Source organism: Thalassophryne amazonica, chromosome 10 (genome assembly GCF_902500255.1).
Source record: "Thalassophryne amazonica chromosome 10, fThaAma1.1, whole genome shotgun sequence".
NCBI classification, from domain to species: domain Eukaryota; kingdom Metazoa; phylum Chordata; class Actinopteri; order Batrachoidiformes; family Batrachoididae; genus Thalassophryne; species Thalassophryne amazonica.
Window position 1 is genome coordinate 113868873 of NC_047112.1, and position 20524 is coordinate 113889396.

Sequence of the window (20524 nt, forward strand, 5' to 3'; positions counted from 1 at the left end):
GAGTAGTTAACATGTCTATAATGCCTTCCACAGCACGAAACGTTTCCCTGGATATGATGCAGAGAGCAAGGAGTTCATTGCCGAAGTCCACCGCAAGCACATCATGGGCATCAATGTGTCAGAGTACATGAGCTACTTGATGGAGGAAGATGAGGATGCTTACAAAAAACAGTTCTCCCGCTTCATCAAAAATGGGGTTACCCCTGACTCGGTAAGTCTGTATTAAGTAGTAAGTCTGTAAGTCACGTCTCCTGCGCCTACCCCAAAAAAATTAGAGCAGACTCTCCACAGTGCTCCTTTTTCCACTCCATGGTCCTTACATTTCTCACACGAGCAATACAGAGAGCTGACAGTAGGGGGCAACAAAGTGTTAAATCTAAAACAAAGCAGGCAGACAAAAAGCTGTAGTATACAACCCCTGGCAAAAATTATGGAATCACCGGCCTCAGAGGATGTTCATTCAGTTGTTTAATTTTGTAGAAAAAAAGCAGATCACAGACATGACACAAAACTAAAGTCATTTCAAATGGCAACTTTCTGGCTTTAAGAAACACTATAAGAAATCAGGAAAAATAATTGTGGCAGTCAGTAATGGTTACTTTTTTAGACCAAGCAGAGGGAAAAAAATATGGACTCACTCAATTCTGAGGAATAAATTATGGAATCACCCTGTAAATTTTTATCCCCAAAACTAACACCTGCATCAAATCAGATGTGCTCGTTAGTCTGCATCTAAAAAGGAGTGATCACACCTTGGAGAGCTGTTGCACCAAGTGGACTGACATGAATCATGGCTCCAACACGAGAGATGTCAATTAGTGAAAATGGTGAAATTAATCTGACCTTTGAGAATGTGCAGATCGTTCTCAGCCCCTGTCATATCACATTTTAAGAGTGACCCCTATAGACCATGTTAATTTGATCAAAAGTTGTTGCATATTTTAAGTGCCAATATGTGTATGACAAATATAGCCATATTTTAAAGAAATGGACAAAATAGTGAAATTTGTGAAAATGGTGAAATTAATCAGACCTCTGAGAATATGTGGATCGTCCTCAGCCCCTGTTATCATACCACATTTCAAGAGTGACCCCTGTTGACCACGTAGCCATATTTTGAAGAAACAAAAAACTGAAAATGGTGAAATTGTTTGGACCACTGAAAATAAATCAGCAGATCATGCATAGACTCTCTAATATCACATGTTAAAAGTGACCACAATACAATGTCATTGACGTCAATGTGCCATTCATTCATAATTTCATTTGCTGTTGACATTGAATCACAATCACCCAATGATTGAATGAATGGATTCAGCAACAAAACTCAGTTCTGTCATCAGCATGATCAGTTACTGTTTACATGACAACTTGAGATAATGTTACAAACCTGTCTTGTCAAATTAGTTCACTTGAAAACATAAAAACAAGCTTACTTCTTCAACTTTCAGTCCTCAAGCTGGTCTGGTCTGGTGATGTTTTCCGCCAGAATGACAAAAACGCGCCGATAAAATATTAATGAAATTCGACTGCACAGCACACTAGGAATGGCAGCAAATTTGGAATTTTGCTGGGCTTCCTGACAAGTATTCCTTGTGATGAGATTGGATTTGGATTTTTTTTTTTTTTTTTTTTTACATACGATGTCTGTTAGAAAAGTATCCGACGTTTTTATTTTTTTCAAAAACCATATGGATTTGAATCATGTGTGATTGCATCAGCCAAGCTTGAACCTTCGTGCGCATGCGTGAGTTTTTTCACGCCTGTCGGTTGCGTCATTCGCCTGTGAGCAGGCTTTGTGTGAGCACTGGTCCACCCGTCTCGTTTTTTTATTGCGAATAAATGTCTGAACGATTTGGAGTTTTGCTGCATCAATTTTTTTTTTCCAGAAACTGAGAGAGACCTCCAGGTGGACACCGTTCGGAAGATTTTATGGGGATTATACAGATTTAAGGAGTGTTACTGCCGCTTTAACATGTCCTGGAAGGCTTCATCACGGCGTTGCTTTGCGCCATGCGGCTCCACCGCGACGCTTCCGCACATCTGTCTTAATGTGCTGAAAAAGTGCTGATGTCCACTTCTTTTCACAATTCCTGTGCTAGTCAGACGACATACCGGATCAAGACAGCGTCCAGTTTAGAAATGAACGGCACATTCCACTGTTACAGGAGTTTTTGTCATGGAAAGAGGAGCGGCTAGAAAGTTGATTGATATGCCTCTTACGGAGCCACTCCTTGGTTATCCTGGCTGTGTACTTAAGGTCATTGTCATGTTGAAAGACCCATCCACGACCCATCTTCAATGCTCTAACTGAGGGAAGGAGGTTGTTCCCCAAAATCTTGCAGTACATGACCCCGGTCCTGTCCCATGTGCAGAAAACACCCCCAAAGCATGATGCTTCCACCCCCATGCTTCACAGTAGGGACGGTGTTTTTGGGATGTACTCAGCATTCTTCTTCCTCCAAACACAGCGAGTGGAATTATCCAAATGGTCATGGGCAAACTTAAGACAGGCCTGGACGTGTGCTGATTTAAGCAGGGGAACATTCCGTACCGTGCATGATTTTAACCCATGACGTCTTAGTGTATTACCCACAGTAACCTTGGAAACAGTGGTGCCAGCTCTCTTCAGGTCATTGACCAGCTCCTCCCGTGCAGTTCTGGGCTGATTCCTCACCTTTCTTAGGATTATTGATACGCCACGAGGTGGGATCTTGCATGGAGCCCCAGTCCGAGGGAGACTGACAGTCATGTTTAGCTTCTTCCATTTTCTAATAATTGCTCCAACAGTTGATCGTTTTCACCAAGCTGCTTGGCAGTTGCCCTGTAGCCCTTTCCAGCCTTGTGGAGGTCTACGATTTTGTCTCTGGTGTCTTTGGACAGCTCTTTGGTCTTAGCCATGTTAGTAGTTGGAGTCTTACTGATTGTGTGGGGTGGACAGGTGTCTTTATGCAGCTAACAACCTCAAATAGGTGCTTCTAATTTAGAATAATAAGTGGAGTGGAGGTGGACTTTTTAGAGGGTGACTAACAGGTCTTTGAGGGCGAGAATTTCTGCTGATTGGCAGGTGTTGAAATATTTATTTGCAGCAGATACATGCAATTAAATTCTTTAAAAAAAATCATACATTGTGATTTCCAGACTTTTTAGATTATGTCTCTCACAGTGGACATGCACCTAAAATGAAAATTTCAGAGCCCTCCTTTCTAAGTGGGTGAACTTGCAAAATCGCAGGGTGTTCAAATACTTATTTTCCTCATTGTATGTCTGATAGCGAAGCTTCTGAGCTTTCATTCAAGTCTTGTTCGTATTCTTACTTCTATTTTGTCTTTTGATTTTTAAATGGAACACAATGGAAATAAGTGTTTTCACTTTGTGTCATTTATGTATTTTTAAGGTATATATTTAACCAGGTTAGTCCCATTGAGATCAAGACGTCTTTTACAAGGGAGACCTGGTTCCAGTTCACCTAACATGCATGTCTGTAGATGTGGGAGGAGGCCAGAGCACCTGGAGGGAATCCACACATTATGTACTTAAATAGAACTTATTAAATAAAATCAATCACAGTGATGGCTTGGCTTTACACAGGATGTACAAACATCCAGGATGTGACACACTTGGAACAGGCAGCTAAAAAAGAAATGCATGGAGACTGCAGCAGCCACAGCTACAAGAGCTAGACAAGCTCACAATAAATCACTGCACAACAAAGCACAGAAAGCAAATGCAAATAAAAAATTAACCTGCGATGATAATGATCATATCACACAAGTACCATAACTTGCAAAGTGGAGCTATTGACAAGCTTGAATATTGAAAATAGGTTAAATGGTGTGAGAAGTATTTTCATGGAAGTTAGTCAAGTTTTCTCACATATCTGTTCATATATTTTCAGAACTTTAGCGTGGAATCCTGTGCACGAGTACATGCATTTTATATCCTGTACAAGGCAGCCATTCTTTTATTAAAGTCATGTGACAATTGCAAGAACCCATCTGGTTAGAGTTGCATGAGGTATGATAGTGGAAAAAATAAAAATTTTTCTCACTGCCCTTTTGACAACACTGTTAAACTAACATGAACCACAATAACATTTAAAACCTTGAACTCCCATGGTGCATTGCCAAACAACGGTCATTGTTTACTGCCTAGATAAAATCGCTCATTTCTCAAGAAATGTTTTCGATCAACTTTGTTTTCTCAGCCTTCATCCTTGACCCAAAATACATACGTATACCAAACAGAAAACGTCAGCTTTCCCCGGTTTCTCTGTGATCAAAGCCATATGCATGCACTCATTCAGAGGCCGCTTGGCTGTTATAGATGACTAAAATGAGCAACAAAATGGGACTGGGATAATGGTATTATTTAGCTTATTCATTGGGCCGAAATGCATGAAGTATTTAAGTTTTTTGGGGGTTGGATCTCCCAGAACACCCCCCCCCCCCCAAACTAGGAGCGGCAGCCCTGACATAAAAAAAATCTCCCCCCCCCCAAGGGTCACTCACATCACTGTGTCAAAAGTATTCCAGAAAGGGCCAAGAGGGTGCAGGTTTTCTTTGCAGTTGCTGACTGCAGCAGGTGATTTCACTCATAAACATCACTTTGAGCAGTGGGCTTATTAGTTTGTCAGTGAAATCACCTGCTGAAATCTGTGGCTGTAAGGAAAGCCTGCACCCTCTTGGCCCTTTCTGGAATACTTAGAACACCACTGGTTTATAGCATTGGCTCGCCTGGCTGTGTCCTGCTATGGTATCTTTAGCAATGTGTACAGAATATGTCAGAAATGTTATAAGTACCAGCTATGATTTCCACTTGTACAGGTATCTTGGAATAAGTGGAATTTTGTGTAGGAAAATTTTAATCTCATAAAATTGTCAGTTTATAGTGTGTTATTTGGGTCCAGTTATGTACAGTTGTGTTAGTATAGCAATCCTAAACCAAGGCAGTTGCACTTGAGGCTATTTTTTAAAAACTGTAAGCGAAGTACTATATGAGTTTTGTATTATTGTTGTTTTGGGGTTAGAAAATGATCTGTTCTGTGACTTTAGGACTGTGATGTGATCTGAATCGGCTTTGCGGTAGACTGGTGGCCTATTCACCTTGTACCACACCTTTGAGCAATATCCGCTGGGATAGGCTCTGGTCCCCCTGTGACCCTTAACTGAAATAAGCAGGTTCATAAAATGAATGATTTGTCAACATGAATCTGGCCTGACAGAGGTTTCTTTTTCCTGACCACTGTTGCCTGTGTGCTTGCTCAGTGGGTTTGGTAAAGTTAGACCTTGTGAGGCACTTTGGGGTGACAGGTTGCGATTTGACATTGTATTAATGAAATTAATTCTGGTTAAGCTAGCGGCCTATACTATTAGAGACACTACTTGATATTTTGAGGGACTCATTCATTTTCCCAGGAGTTCTGTAGGCTTGGCATCATAGCTCCATTGAGAGGCTTTTGATATGCACATTGAGCATAGTGATTCAGTCGAATGATTGTCTGTTGTTGACTTGCGGAGTTCAATGAAATTTTATTTTTTTTAAAGCAACTAGTGATACTGAAAAAACAATTGCAGCACGGGACTCACTTTTTCTCTCCCCCCCCCCACCCCTTACAGATTGAGGAAATGTACAAAAAGGCACATGCTGCAATTCGCGAGAACCCGTCCCATGAAAAGAAGCCTCCCAAGAAGTCAAGAAGGAAGAGGTGAGAATTGTTTGAATTTAACTTCATATGTCATCATCTAATCACAGTGCATCCGGAAAGTATTTACAGCGCTTCAATTTTTCCACATTTCGTTATGTTACAGCCTTATTCCAAAATAAATGGAATTAATTTTTCCCCTCAAATTTCTACACACAGCACCCCATAATGACAACATGAAGAAAGTTTTTTGCAAATTTTAAAAAATAAAAACAAATAAATCAACATGTACTTTAAGTGTTCACACCTTTTGCTCATTACTTTGATGTTGATGAACCATTGGCAGCAGTTAGCCTCACATCTTCTTGAATATGATGCCACAAGGTTGGCACACCCTATCTTTGGGCAGTTTTGTCCATTCCTCTTTGCAGCATCTCTCAAGCTTCATCAGGTTGGATGGGGAGCGTTGGTGCACAGACATTTTCAGATCTCTCCAGAGTTGTTCAATCAGATTCAGGTCTGGGCTCTGGCTGGACCACTCAAGGACATTCACAGAGTCGTCCTGAAGCCCCTCCTTTGATATGTTGGCTGTGTGCTTAGGGTCACTGTCCTGCCCCAGTCTGAGGTCAAGAGCACTTCGGAGCAAGTTTTTATTCAGAATGTCTCTGTATATTTCTGCATTCATCTTTCCCTCAATCCTGACTAGTCTCCCAGTTCCTGCTGCTGAAAACATCCCCACAGCGTGATTCTGCCACCACCATTCTTCACTGTAGGGATGGTACCTTGTTTCCTCCAAACATGACGCCTGGTATTCACGCCACAGAATTCAATCTTTGTCTTATCAGACCAGAGAATTTTGTTTCTCGTGGTCTGAGAGTCCTTCAGGTGCCTTTTGGCAAACTCCAGGTGGGTTGCCATGTGCCTTTTACTAAGGACTAGCTTCTGTTTGGCTGCTCTACCATACAGCCCTTATTGATGGATTGCTGCAGAGGTGGTTGTCCTTCTGGAAGGTTCTCCTCTCTCCACAGACCGAATGCTGGAGCTCTGATAGAGGAGGGAAAATGTCCAGTTTTTGGCAGATTTCTGCTTTTTTCCCCAGTTGCCTGGGTCATTTTTGAGATCAGTGTTCAGTAGGAAGCATTCAGTGCTGAATTTAGGGTTTTTTTTTTTTTACACGTTGGGCAGCCAAGGGGCCCTCTGGGTTTTTGAGCCTTTTCATGTACTCTCGTTCTCTTGACTGTCTGTGTTTGTGATGAAGGTGAGTTACATTGGTCTGTTAACGATTATTCATCATCACTGCCACTCGACATGAGCATGGCGGGCCAGAAGAAATTCATCCAGGCATCTAACCAGGAGGTTGCCAACTGTGTCAGAGCTTCAGCACCTTTCCGTCTTGCGTGTCTTTCCTCTTCAGCTTTCTGTCTGTCGGCCTCAAAGGTCTTGATGCCATCACAAACCGTTCTCCTCCAAACCAATCTATCTGCTGGAGCTGTAGCCCAGTCAGCAGTCTTGCAGTCTTTAAAACTTATTTTAAGGACATCCTTGTACCTCTTTTTAGGCACTCCAACACAACGTGATCCAGTAGAAAGTTGACTGAAGAGAAGTTGTTTTGGAAGATGTGGTGCATCCATTCTCACCACATGTCCGTACCATCTCCATCTGTTTTGGTGTAACATGGCCTCAATACCTGTCAGGCAAGCTCAGTCAAGAACTACAGCATTGGTGACATGATCATACCATTTCACATTCACGATTGTCTGAAGATATCTTTGGTGGAATTTCTCGAGTTGTTTCACTTGATAATAAGGTAGTCCATGTTTTAGAGCTATACAGAAGTGTTGGTAAAATGATGGCTTCATACTTGTATTTTGGTCTCCAACAGAAGATCATGGCTGTCGAAGACACGCTTGCATAGCTTGCTGAAAGATGCTTTGGCGAAGCTGATCCTGTTGTTTACCTCACATTCAAGGGAAACATCACTGGCCACGTAGCTACCAAGATACTTAGTGTGAAACCACCTTGAGAATGGCTCCGTCAACAGTTATTTCAGACTGAGTGACAGGTGGGGAGATGGTATCAGAGGGAGATCAATACAGAACCTCCATTTTAGTGCAGTTCAGTGATAGACCAAGTTGTTTGTAGGCTTCTACAAAGGCATCTGTTATTCGCTGCAGCCCAGCTTCCGTAGTCAAGCAGACGGCAGCATCGTCAAAACCTAAAGAGCATATGTCTGAGTAATACTTACCTTTTTTTATGTTAAACTGACCTGTTGTGGTCTTCTGAAACAGTTAATAGCTGTATTTTATAACTTAAAAATGAGCAATGTTAACACGTTAGCATGTCTATGGCATTTTCAATGTTAAAGTTAACATTAAGCTGTCCGCCATTCAGCATCTCAGCATGTTTGTGTGCATTTGTGTTCTGTGTAATAATATCAGCATTTAACATTTGTACAAGATCTGTGCTGTTTGGAATTTTTCTGTCTAATTTTATTATTTTTTACTTTAAGAAGAGTGATTGTGTATGGTCTTGATAACAGACATTATGAATGACCCGTATTGGCTTTTTTTTTTAAGAATAGTTAGTGATTTTCTCAAACTGCTGTACTTATTGCCCCAGATCTCTCCACAGTAATTGAAGTCCAGTCAGACAGTGGAACAGTATACGAGGTCTGTCAATAAAGTATAGAATAAAGTATAGAAATCCATATAGTTTTTGAAAAAAATAAAAAGGACCTATACTTTATTGACAGACCTCGTAGGATGTGGAGTGATTTATCAACCCGGGCCCAGGACTCTTCCTGGAGCTGGCTGTCCATCTAAGCTTAGCGATTGGTGTAGAAGAGCCTTACTTATTTGACTATGGTTAGTCACCCAACATTATCCGTCTAATCACCGTTTCACATCGACGGTTTTAAACTTGTAGATTGGCTGTCTTGCATTCGTTGAAGATTTTCATGGTCATAACGGCCTCATTAGTGCCGTTACCAAGAAACTCGTCTAATGCATGAGAGTTTTATTTACTTTGTGTCGCCAACCAAACGGTCCTCTCTAAAAATCGGTCTGCCCTGCCTTCACTGCTCATGCGTTATCGGCCGTGATTCACAGATTATCACCTCGTTTCTGCTTAAAACTGCACTTCAGTCATCATCTATCTCAGCGACATATCTGAAACTTTTGTACAACAATCATTTTCACATAAATTCAACATTATTTCATCATAAATACAGAGGAAGTGATCAGACCGCCGCAGCTACATGAGCTGCTAGCTGCTACATTCACTGTGCATCCGTCATTTTAGAGTGTCACCCATTATCGCCTTGTTTCTGCTTAACACGGCCGTGTTCCTGCTTGAATCTGACTTTAGAATGATTTAAGGGGTTTTACTTTGTCATCTGAAGGTTAATAATCCCATTAATCCATTTGCTCACTTTTGGTGAAGAGTCCGGCTCAGAGGAGCTGCTGTGGTCTGAAATGACGCATGCGCAGTGGAGGAAGAGTGGACCATTCGGGTGTACCGTTCGGTCTGCGACACCGGGTTGGTTCTTGTCATGAAGTATCAAGCATGTGTTTCATTAATTGGCTTTATTAACATTTACGGACACGTACGAACTGCAGAATGACGTGTTTGCCTCTTATTCCAGCAGTAGTTCTTCTGCGTACTTACAGCACTTCCGTAAAGCCTTTTTGTGCACACAACGCTGCTCAGTGTAACAGTGACGCCCGGTGGCTAATGTGAACGCTGTCACAAGCGCATCACCATGGTTGTCTGCTGCAACCATGGCCAAAAGCAGAGGAAGCTCTCCTTGTGGAGGAATACAAGCAACACAGGGGTGCTCTTGAGTGTTCCATCAAGTGGTAGTACATGATAGCTGCCATTTCTGAGGTAAGACACTGACGTTTTGTCAACTACAATAACATTAGCATTCTCTGTACTTGGCTAAAAACTTTAGTCTGGTAACACGAAACTTTAGCTGACTAAGCACTTTGTGCAACGACTAACATCAAAAAATTTGTCAACTTTTATTCGACTAAACCAGATTAGGCTGCTTTATGAAACCAGGCCCAGGTGGATCCTGACTTCTTCCATTTATGGATGATGGAAGTCACTGTACTCACTAGCACATTCAAAGCAGCAGAAATGTTTATGTACCCTTCCTCAGATTTGTGCCTTGAGACAATCCTGTCTCTAAGGTCTGCGGTCAATAGTTAGGGTCGGGCCTACGTCACTGTCCGCGTAGTTACAGCCGCCATTTTGGGGTCGTCGCTGAAAACAAACTGTACACGCACTCAACAACCATTGTTGATAGTCATCTTTACTGCTGTTTATTCGCAAAGGCTTGCCAATTTGGTCATGTCAAATGGTGTAGGTACGGTCGGACAGCCGGGTCCCGGATGTGCGCACACGTAGCAACACCCATAGTAACCAGCGAGCCGCTGAAAACAAACCGCTGTCGCGCTCATTTCCTACTTGACGTCCATCACGCTCGCATCATTCTGCCACATTTTTTTCTACTTAATATACACCAGTTTTCACAACAAATGCCACGATCGTGTGCTGCAGTACTAGTGCTTCAAAGGCTGTGAAAAGGCCGCAGCCAAAGCAGAAATGTGAAGCGTCTCAACCAGCCACGCCCCAGGCCAATGAGGGCGAAGTCGAAGCTTCATTTCAGATCACCTCCTGCAGCTGCCTCTCTTGGTGAACCTGTTACAGCAGTAACCTCACCCAGAGAGTTCCTGCCTCCAGCTGACCTGAGTGACCATGAGGACTCACCTTGTCCAACGTCACATGATCACGTTAACATGGAACAGGTGTCCTAAAAGGAGGAGTTGAAACGCCTGAGAGCGGAGAACTCAAAGCTGAAGACAGAATGCGTTCCTGCGAGCCGAGCAGAATGAGGAGAGAAGCACAATGTGGCGCTTCGTAAACTCGAAAAAACACAATTTTTGATCTTTTAACTTATCGTGGTTGGTACAGCGGACTGCAACACAATTGTGGCATTCTCTGTGAAAACTGGTGTAGGTAGAAAAAGCCGCGGCAGAACGCTGCGAGCATGATGGACGTCAAGTAGGAAATGAGCGTGACAGCGGTTTGTTTTCAGTGGCTCACTGGTTATTATGTGTGTGCGCATCAGGGACCCGCATGTCTGACCGTACCCATTCCTTTCAATTAATGCTTGGTTTGTGCTCTGTCAACTGTGGGACCTTATATGTAGACAGGTGTGTGCCTTTCCAAATCATGTCCAATCAACTGACTTTACCACAGGTGGATTCCAATTATGCTGTACAAACATCTCAAGGGGTCAGTGGAAACAGGATGCACCTGAGTTCCATTTTCAGCTTCATGGCAAAGGCTGTGAATACATACAGTGAGGGGAAAATAAGTATTTGAGCACCCTGCGGTTTTGAAAATTCTCCCACTTAGAAATCATGGAGGGGTCTGAAATTTTTATCTTAGGTGCATGTCCACTGTGAGAGACATAATCTTAAAAAAAAAAAAAAAAATCTGGAAATCACAATGTATGATTTTTTTTTTTTTTTTTTTTTTTTTTTTTTGTTACTGCTGCAAATAAGTATTTGAACACCTACCAACCAGCAAGAATTCTGGCTCACACAGACCTGTTAATTTTTCTTTAAGAAACCCTCTTATTCTGCACTCTTTACCTGTATTAATTGCACCTGTTTGAACTTTTTACCTGTATAAAAGACACATGTTCACACACTCAATCACACTCCAACATGTCCACCATAGCCAAGACCAAAGAGCTGTCTATGGACGCCAGGGATAAAACTGTAGACCTGCACAAGGCTGGGATGGACTACAGGACAACAGGCAAGCAGCTTGGTAGAAGACAACAAATGTTATGATTATTTATTAGAAAGTAGAAGAAACACAAGATGACTGTCAATCTCCCTCGGTCTGGGATTCCATGCAAGATCTCACTTTGTGGGGTAAGGATGATTCTGAGAAAGCTCAGAACTACACAGGAGGACCTGGTCAATGACCTGAAGAGAGCTGGGACCACAGTCACAAAGCATTAGTAACACATGATGCTGTCATGGTTTAATCTCCTGCAGGGCAGCAAGGTCCCCCTGCTCAAGGCAGCACATGTCCAGGCCTGTTTGAAGTTCACCAGTGACCATCTGGATGATCCAGAGGAGGCATGGGAGAAGGTCATGTGGTCAGATGAGACCAATCAATCAATGAATCAATTTTTTTATATAGCGCCAAATCACAACAAACAGTTGCCCCAAGGCGCTTTATATTGTAAGGCAAGGCCATACAATAATTATGTAAAACCCCAACGGTCAAAACGACCCCCTGTGAGCAAGCACTTGGCTACAGTGGGAAGGAAAAACTCCCTTTTAACAGGAAGAAACCGCCAGCAGAACCAGGCTCAGGGAGGGGCAGTCTTCTGCTGGGACTGGTTGGGGCTGAGGGAGAGAACCAGGAAAAAGACATGCTGTGGAGGGGAGCAGAGATCGATCACTAATGATTAAATGCAGAGTGGTGCATACAGAGCAAAAAGAGAAAGAAACAGTGCATCATGGGAACCCCCCAGCAGTCTACGTCTATAGCAGCATAACTAAGGGATGGTTCAGGGTCACCTGATCCAGCCCTAACTATAAGCTTTAGCAAAAAGGAAAGTTTTAAGCCTAATCTTAAAAGTAGAGAGGGTGTCTGTCTCCCTGATCTGAATTGGGAGCTGGTTCCACAGGAGAGGAGCCTGAAAGCTGAAGGCTCTGCCTCCCATTCTACTCTTACAAACCCTAGGAACTACAAGTAAGCCTGCAGTCTGAGAGCGAAGCGCTCTATTGGGGTGATATGGTACTACGAGGTCCCTAAGATAAGATGGGACCTGATTATTCAAAACCTTATAAGTAAGAAGAAGAATTTTAAATTCTATTCTAGAATTAACAGGAAGCCAATGAAGAGAGGCCAATATGGGTGAGAGATGCTCTCTCCTTCCAGTCCCCGTCAGTACTCTAGCTGCAGCATTTTGAATTAACTGAAGGCTTTTTAGGGAACTTTTAGGACAACCTGATAATAATGAATTACAATAGTCCAGCCTAGAGGAAATAAATGCATGAATTAGTTTTTCAGCATCACTCTGAGACAAGACCTTTCTAATTTTAGAGATATTGCGTAAATGCAAAAAAGCAGTCCTACATATTTGTTTAATATGCGCTTTGAATGACATATCCTGATCAAAAATGACTCCAAGATTTCTCACAGTATTACTAGAGGTCAGGGTAATGCCATCCAGAGTAAGGATCTGGTTAGACACCATGTTTCTAAGATTTGTGGGGCCAAGTACAATAACTTCAGTTTTATCTGAGTTTAAAAGCAGGAAATTAGAGGTCATCCATGTCTTTATGTCTGTAAGACAATCCTGCAGTTTAGCTAATTGGTGTGTGTCCTCTGGCTTCATGGATAGATAAAGCTGGGTATCATCTGCGTAACAATGAAAATTTAAGCAATACCGTCTAATAATACTGCCTAAGGGAAGCATATATAAAGTGAATAAAATTGGTCCTAGCACAGAACCTTGTGGAACTCCATAATTAACTTTAGTCTGTGAAGAAGATTCCCCATTTACATGAACAAATTGTAATCTATTAGACAAATATGATTCAAACCACCGCAGCGCAGTGCCTTTAATACCTATGGCATGCTCTAATCTCTGTAATAAAATTTTATGGTCAACAGTATCAAAAGCAGCACTGAGGTCTAACAGAACAAGCACAGAGATGAGTCCACTGTCTGAGGCCATAAGAAGATCATTTGTAACCTTCACTAATGCTGTTTCTGTACTATGATGAATTCTAAAACCTGACTGAAACTCTTCAAATAGACCATTCCTCTGCAGATGATCAGTTAGCTGTTTTACAACTACCCTTTCAAGAATTTTTGAGAGAAAAGGAAGGTTGGAGATTGGCCTATAATTAGCTAAGATAGCTGGGTCAAGTGATGGCTTTTTAAGTAATGGTTTAATTACTGCCACCTTAAAAGCCTGTGGTACATAGCCAACTAACAAAGATAGATTGATCATATTTAAGATCGAAGCATTAAATAATGGTAGGGCTTCCTTGAGCAGCCTGGTAGGAATGGGGTCTAATAAACATGTTGATGGTTTGGATGAAGTAACTAATGAAAATAACTCAGACAGAACAATCGGAGAGAAAGAGTCTAACCAAATACCGGCATCACTGAAAGCAGCCAAAGATAACGATACGTCTTTGGGATGGTTATGAGTAATTTTTTCTCTAATAGTTAAAATTTTGTTAGCAAAGAAAGTCATGAAGTCATTACTAGTTAAAGTTAATGGAATACTCAGCTCAATAGAGCTCTGACTCTTTGTCAGCCTGGCTACAGTGCTGAAAAGAAACCTGGGGTTCTTATTTTCTTCAATTAGTGATGAGTAGAAAGATGTCCTAGCTTTACGGAGGGCTTTTTTATAGAGCAACAGACTCTTTTTCCAGGCTAAGTGAAGATCTTCTAAATTAGTGAGACGCCATTTCCTCTCCAACTTACGGGTTATCTGCTTTAAGCTACGAGTTTGTGAGTTATACCACGGAGTCAGACACTTCTGATTTAAAGCTCTCTTTTTCAGAGGAGCTACAGCATCCAAAGTTGTCTTCAATGAGGATGTAAAACTATTGACGAGATACTCTATCTCCCTTACAGAGTTTAGGTAGCTACTCTGCACTGTATTCTTATATGGCATTAGAGAACATAAAGAAGGAATCATATCCTTAAACCTAGTTACAGCGCTTTCTGAAAGACTTCTAGTGTAATGAAACTTATTCCCTACTGCTGGGTAGTCCATCAGAGTAAATGTAAACGTTATTAAGAAATGATCAGACAGAAGGGAGTTTTCAGGGAATACTGTTAAGTCTTCTATTTCCATACCATAAGTCAGAACAAGATCTAAGATATGATTAAAGTGGTGGGTGGACTCATTTACTTTTTGAGCAAAGCCAATAGAGTCTAATAATAGATTAAATGCAGTGTTGAGGCTGTCATTGTCAGCATCTTTGTGGATGTTAAAATCGCCCACTATAATTATCTTATCTGAGCTAAGCACTAAGTCAGACAAAAGGTCCGAAAATTCACAGAGAAACTCACAGTAACGACCAGGTGGACGATAGATAATAACAAATAAAACTGGTTTTTGGGACTTCCAATTTGGATGGACAAGACTAAGAGACAAGCTTTCAAATGAATTAAAGCTCTGTCTGGGTTTTTGATTAATTAATAAGCTGGAATGGAAGATTGCTGCTAATCCTCCGCCCCGGCCCGTGCTACGAGCATTCTGACAGTTAGTGTGACTCGGGGGTGTTGACTCATTTAAACTAACATATTCATCCTGCTGTAACCAGGTTTCTGTTAGGCAGAATAAATCAATATGTTGATCAATTATTATATCATTTACCAACAGGGACTTAGAAGAGAGAGACCTAATGTTTAATAGACCACATTTAACTGTTTTAGTCTGTGGTGCAGTTGAAGGTGTTATATTATTTTTCTTTTTGAATTTTTATGCTTAAATAGATTTTTGCTGGTTATTGGTAGTCTGGGAGCAGGCACCGTCTCTACGGGGATGGGGTAATGAGGGGATGGCAGGGGGAGAGAAGCTGCAGAGAGGTGTGTAAGACTACAACTCGCTTCCTGGTCCCCAACCCTGGATAGTCACGGGTTTGGAGGATTTAAGAAATTGGCCAGATTTCTAGAAATGAGAGCTGCTCCATCCAAAGTGGGATGGATGCCGTCTCTCCTAACAAGACCAGTTTTCCCCAGAAGCTTTGCCAATTATCTATGAAGCCCACCTCATTTTTTGGACACCACTCAGACAGACAGCAATTCAAGGAGAACATGCGGCTAAACATGTCACTCCCGGTCCGATTGGGGAGGGGCCCAGAGAAACTACAGAGTCCGACATTGTTTTTGCAAAGTTACACACCGATTTAATGTTAATTTTAGTGACCTCCGATTGGCGTAACCGGGTGTCATTACTGCCGACGTGAATTACAATCTTACCAAATTTACGCTTAGCCTTAGCCAGCAGTTTCAAATTTCCTTCAATGTCGCCTGCTCTGGCCCCCGGAAGACAATTGACTATGGTTGCTGGTGTCGCTAACTTCACATTTCTCAAACAGAGTCGCCAATAACCAGAGTTTGATCCTCGGTGGGTGTGTCGTCGAGTGGGGAAAAACGGTTAGAGATGTGAACGGGTTGGCGGTGTACACGGGGCTTCTGTTTAGGGCTACGCTTCCTCCTCACAGTCACCCAGTCAGCCAGCTTTCCCGGCTGCTCGGGATCTGCCAGGGGGGAACTAACGGCGGCTAAGCTACCTTGGTCCGCACCAACTACAGGGGCCTGGCTAGCTGTAGAATTTTCCACGGTGCGGATAGCCGAGTCTCCAATTCGCCCAGCCTGGCCTCCAAAGCTACGAATAAGCTACACTTATTACAAGTACCGTTACTGCAAAGGAGGCCGAGGAATAACTAAACATTTCCACCCCAGAGCAGAAAAGTGCGGGAGACGACAGGAGAAGCCGCCATGCTAAATCGGCTAAGAGCTAGTAGCTACGCTAAGCCTAGCGGATTCCTAAAAAACACGCAAAGTGAATATGTGTAAATAATTTAGAGGTGATTCAGCAGAAGGAGTGCTTTAGTTAAGGCACGTAAAGATTACACTGGGAAACAAATCGTAATCTAGATACTAGATCAATCTAACTGCGCAGAATTAAACAGCTAACAGGATACAGAAAACAACACCGCTGTGCTCTGGAACGGAAGTGATACAATACCGCAGTGAGAGCCAACCACCAGTAAGGCAGCAAGAGCAAGAAGACCAGAAAGAGCTTTTGGAATCAGCTCCACTTACCATGTTTAGGGGATGAGAACAACCCCAAGAAAACCATCCCAACTGTGAAGCATGGGGGTGGAAACATACTCTGGGGGTGCTCTTCTGCAAAGGGGACAGGGCGACTGCACCGTATTGAAGGGAGGATGGACGGGGTCATGTAGTGCGAGATTTTGGTAAACAAACTGCTTCCCTTAGAACATTGAAGATGGGTCATGGCTGGGTCTTCCAGCATGACAATGACCCCAAACACAGCCAGGGCAACTAAGGAGGGGCTCCGTAAGAAGCATTTCAAGGTCCTGGAGTGGCCTGGCCAGTCTCCAGACCTGAACTCGATAGAAAATCTTTGGAGGGAGCTGAAACTCCAAAGCTGAAAGATCTACATTAGATCTGTATGGAGGAGTGGACCAAAATCCCTGCTGCAGTGTGTGCAAACCTGGTGAAAAACTACAGGAAGCGTTTGACCTCTGTAATTGCAAACAAAGGCTACTGTACCAAATATTAACATTGATTTTCACAGGTGTTCAAATAGTTTAGTGCAGCAGTAAACATACAAATAAATAAAAAAAAAAAAATTATACATTGTGATTTCCAGAATTTTTTTTTTTTTTTTTTAAGATTGTCTCTCACAGTGGACATGCACCTAAGTTGAAAATTTCAGACCCCTCCATGATTTCTAAGTGGGAGAACTTGCAAAATCACAGGGTGTTCAAATACTTATTTTCCTCACTGTATGTACATTATTTCTGAGTTTTTAATTTTTATTTTTAATAAATTTTGGGGAAAAAAAACTTTCATGTCATTATGGGGTATTGTGCATAGAATTTTTTGGGGAAAAATGAAGCTCTGTGAATACTTTCTGGATGCACTGTAAGATCAGCAAAGGCAGTTTTGATGTCTGTGTTTCAGTTCTAATTGGAGCCAATAGGTGGCACAGTTCGGAACCCTAGTGTACGCAATCATGTAGCATAGACCTCCATGGTTAGGATGACATTTGATTTGTTTTTTTGGTTTTGTTTTGTGTTTTACCTTGCATGAGTGTGAGGTTGGGCTTGGAGACAGGCTGTTTCCCCTTTGAAGATTTGACAGCGCTTATGACAGAAACTGCTGGTTACAATAGTTTAAAACAAAACTGTCCTTGTCTGAAGTTGTTGTATCTATTAGGGCTGCTGCTATCGATTATTTTAGTAATCTGATAAAAAGAACTCTTGTATTTTTACATCATTATTAACAGTCCAGGGCTTCTCCCTAAGCAATGGCACAATGTCCCTGGCGCCATTACGCATTTGTCAAATTTAGTCTATCTCTTTCTGTTTTCCTGAGTGATTAATTTTTTTTTCACGTCTTTACAAGTTTTGGAATCTTCCCAGTGTCTGGAGCTCAGCACTCCCCTGACACTGTGATCCTCAGTCAGGCTGCACGTGAACATGAGCACAGTCTGTGGAAAAACTGGGCTCTGGAGTAAAGCTTTCCACAAAAGCCACACTCATAAATCCGCTCTGCATCCGGTCAATGAAAACTTGCTTAAAGTGTACGTAGAGGGGCAAGTCTGTTCAGCCGGGGACGCAAAGCCGTGTCAAAAGGTCTATTCACCCATTCATCGGCTGAATAAGGCACAAATAGTCTATTGTCTATTCGCTTGACCATGGTCGGGCCAAAGTCTTTTTGAAATGGCGATGGGATGTGGCCTTCTGTCCCCATTTTTAAGTGTTTTTTTTTTTTTTTTTTTTTTTGGTTGGTGGACTGGTTCCCTGCGTGAAATTTTTTGAATCCCTGTCTCTGTGATTCAGCAGATGTATTTCAGCTCAAGGTTAAACATGCAAGTCTTGCAGTCCCTATTTTTTTTTTTTTTTTTTTTTTTTTTTTTTTTTTTAATTTCATTTCACTTACCATGTTTGTGAAGCATTGTGCGTTGCCCAAAAAAGCGAAAATTAAAAAGCAAAACACAGAAGAGTGGACTTCTGCTCAGAGGATCTTCTTTCAGAGACTGTCAGTGTGGCCCGGGATGGAGCTGTGACTCGCCTGGTGTGAGGGGGATGCTAGCCCCCTCACACCAGGCAGAGAGAGACAGCAGCCGGCCTCTGCGCGAATAGCATACTTAGGACTGTAGGTACCCGGGTCAATCATCACCCCCATGTTAGAGCGTAGAGCAGCCAGCCGACCAAACTGTGTTTTTTTTAATAATAGACGAAAACATTGCTTCGCTTTAATGTATTTCAAATGATCAGCATGGACCGTCCTTCTCTTAAAAGGCGTTATTTTACTCTGTGTCTCACGTTGAACGCTATAGCTTTTGGTGGCTACATTGATTAGCTTCTACACGGGCTTATGCACATGCCTTTGTCCTCTGTTTTTTTTTTTTCCGGGGACATTACAGCACCACACACAGGCTAAACGGAGCTTCAAGGCAGACTTTGCCTTGAACATTTTTTGTAATTAAATTATTTGAGTTACTCGTCTAATCGTTTCAACCCTAGTATCTATGAAAACACAAGTAGTGGATCACTTACTCTGTATTAAAGGGCTTCGATTGATTGAGTGGCTTGATTGAGGGGACAAATAAACCCCTTGATTGAGACGTCCTAATTTGGATGTGGACATGGTTGGCTGAATTTGATGGTGCACATTGGTTGAGTGTTGATGTGCACATTATCTCTGTCACACATCCAGTTTGTGATTGCTGGAATCTGTGGCATTTAATTTATTTGTACATTGATGATTACGAGCTGCTAACACTGACGTTTGTTGGGTTGAAAATATTCCTCCACTGCTTCAGTGTTGATGGGTTTTGTCTTCCGGGCGGACTTGGTTCGTTGTGGGTGGTGTCAGGTTTGTTGGAGGTCTTGATGTGGCATTTTCAAATCACAGTAAACCTAAATATGTCGGTTCTCTGTGACCCAGGTGGAATCGCCGCAAGCTCTCTCTGGCCCAGAGGAAAGACCGCATCGCCCAGAAGAAGGCCAGTTTCCTGCGAGCTCAGGAACAGGAGGATGCAGATTGAAGTCCTGATCTGTTCCAAAAGGACAAAATTTGTTCTAATATAAATCTACTGAAAAGTCAAAACTCTCCTCCATTTTTTTTTTTTTTTTTTAAATGTATGTAAGGGCCCTGTCACACCTTGATGATTTAGCCAGCGTATGGTGACGGCCACCGTTTCCACTGAACAGTTTGCGGTGGCACTGCATGACACGGTGCGGGTCGGAACGGTTAGTCTGGCTTGGTTTTGCGTTTCCAACCACTGGCAGAACCCATATGATGAAGACGTCATCAAGCACGTGTGCTGTCGAGCAGTGTCTCTGCTCCCCACAGAGGCTGAGTAATTTAACATTTTTTTTATTCTTATTTGTCTTGGAGGATCATGGGATTTATTTTCGTCTACAGAATGCTGAAGAATCGACTGATGAACGCATCCGTTTTATGATTGTTTTCAAAGTCAGAATTAATATTCAGTGTTTTTTTACAAAACGATTGAAACCAGAGAATTCTGTGGGGGATTTTCTCAATATGATGAGCACCATTTCCTGAGTGAAACGGAAGCGGGAATAAACTTTTTACACTACCTTGTGATTGTTAGGAAATCGAAGCAATTCGGCTCTGAAGTAGCTGGACAGATGCTTGTGGTTCGAGTCACACATTCCATCAGCTTCCTGTGCCGTGTGCTGTTCACTGCGGAATTTGGAATTTATTTTCTTCATTGTAATCAAAGATAAGAACACTACAACAATAATGAATAAGACGTTTCATAATGAAAGAAAGGAGACTAAAACGCAACCAAAAAAATTTGTGTTCGGCATAAGTGGTAAAGCAAACACATTTCGGTGAACCGCGTCAAACTAGTGAACCTGGATGGGGCAGACCCACTGGGCTTCCCCGTTGTCCTCCATGTGCTTTACGCCCACTGTGCCTCCAACACTCTGGTGCAGAGGAGTTGTTGCAGCCAAGTTATTCGCCTGTCCAGTTTTATGGTGAATTTGGGGGGGTGGGGGTCCTAGTGGTTAAAGCTTATGGGCT

The 20524-nt window shown here is 42.2% G+C and overlaps 1 protein-coding gene across 1 annotated transcript in view; it reads left to right on the forward strand.

Moving 5' to 3' along the window:
* LOC117519381 (60S ribosomal protein L5) overlaps window positions 1–19569 on the forward strand; it is a 39500-nt gene extending 19931 nt beyond the window's left edge. Inside the window, exons 6-8 of the mRNA XM_034180726.1 lie at window positions 34–211; window positions 5619–5707; window positions 19415–19569. Of these exons, the coding sequence (XP_034036617.1) occupies window positions 34–211; window positions 5619–5707; window positions 19415–19514 (367 nt within the window). The 3' untranslated portion in view covers window positions 19515–19569. The remainder of the gene's footprint in view (window positions 1–33; window positions 212–5618; window positions 5708–19414) is intronic.
* Window positions 19570–20524: the final 955 nt, after the last annotated feature.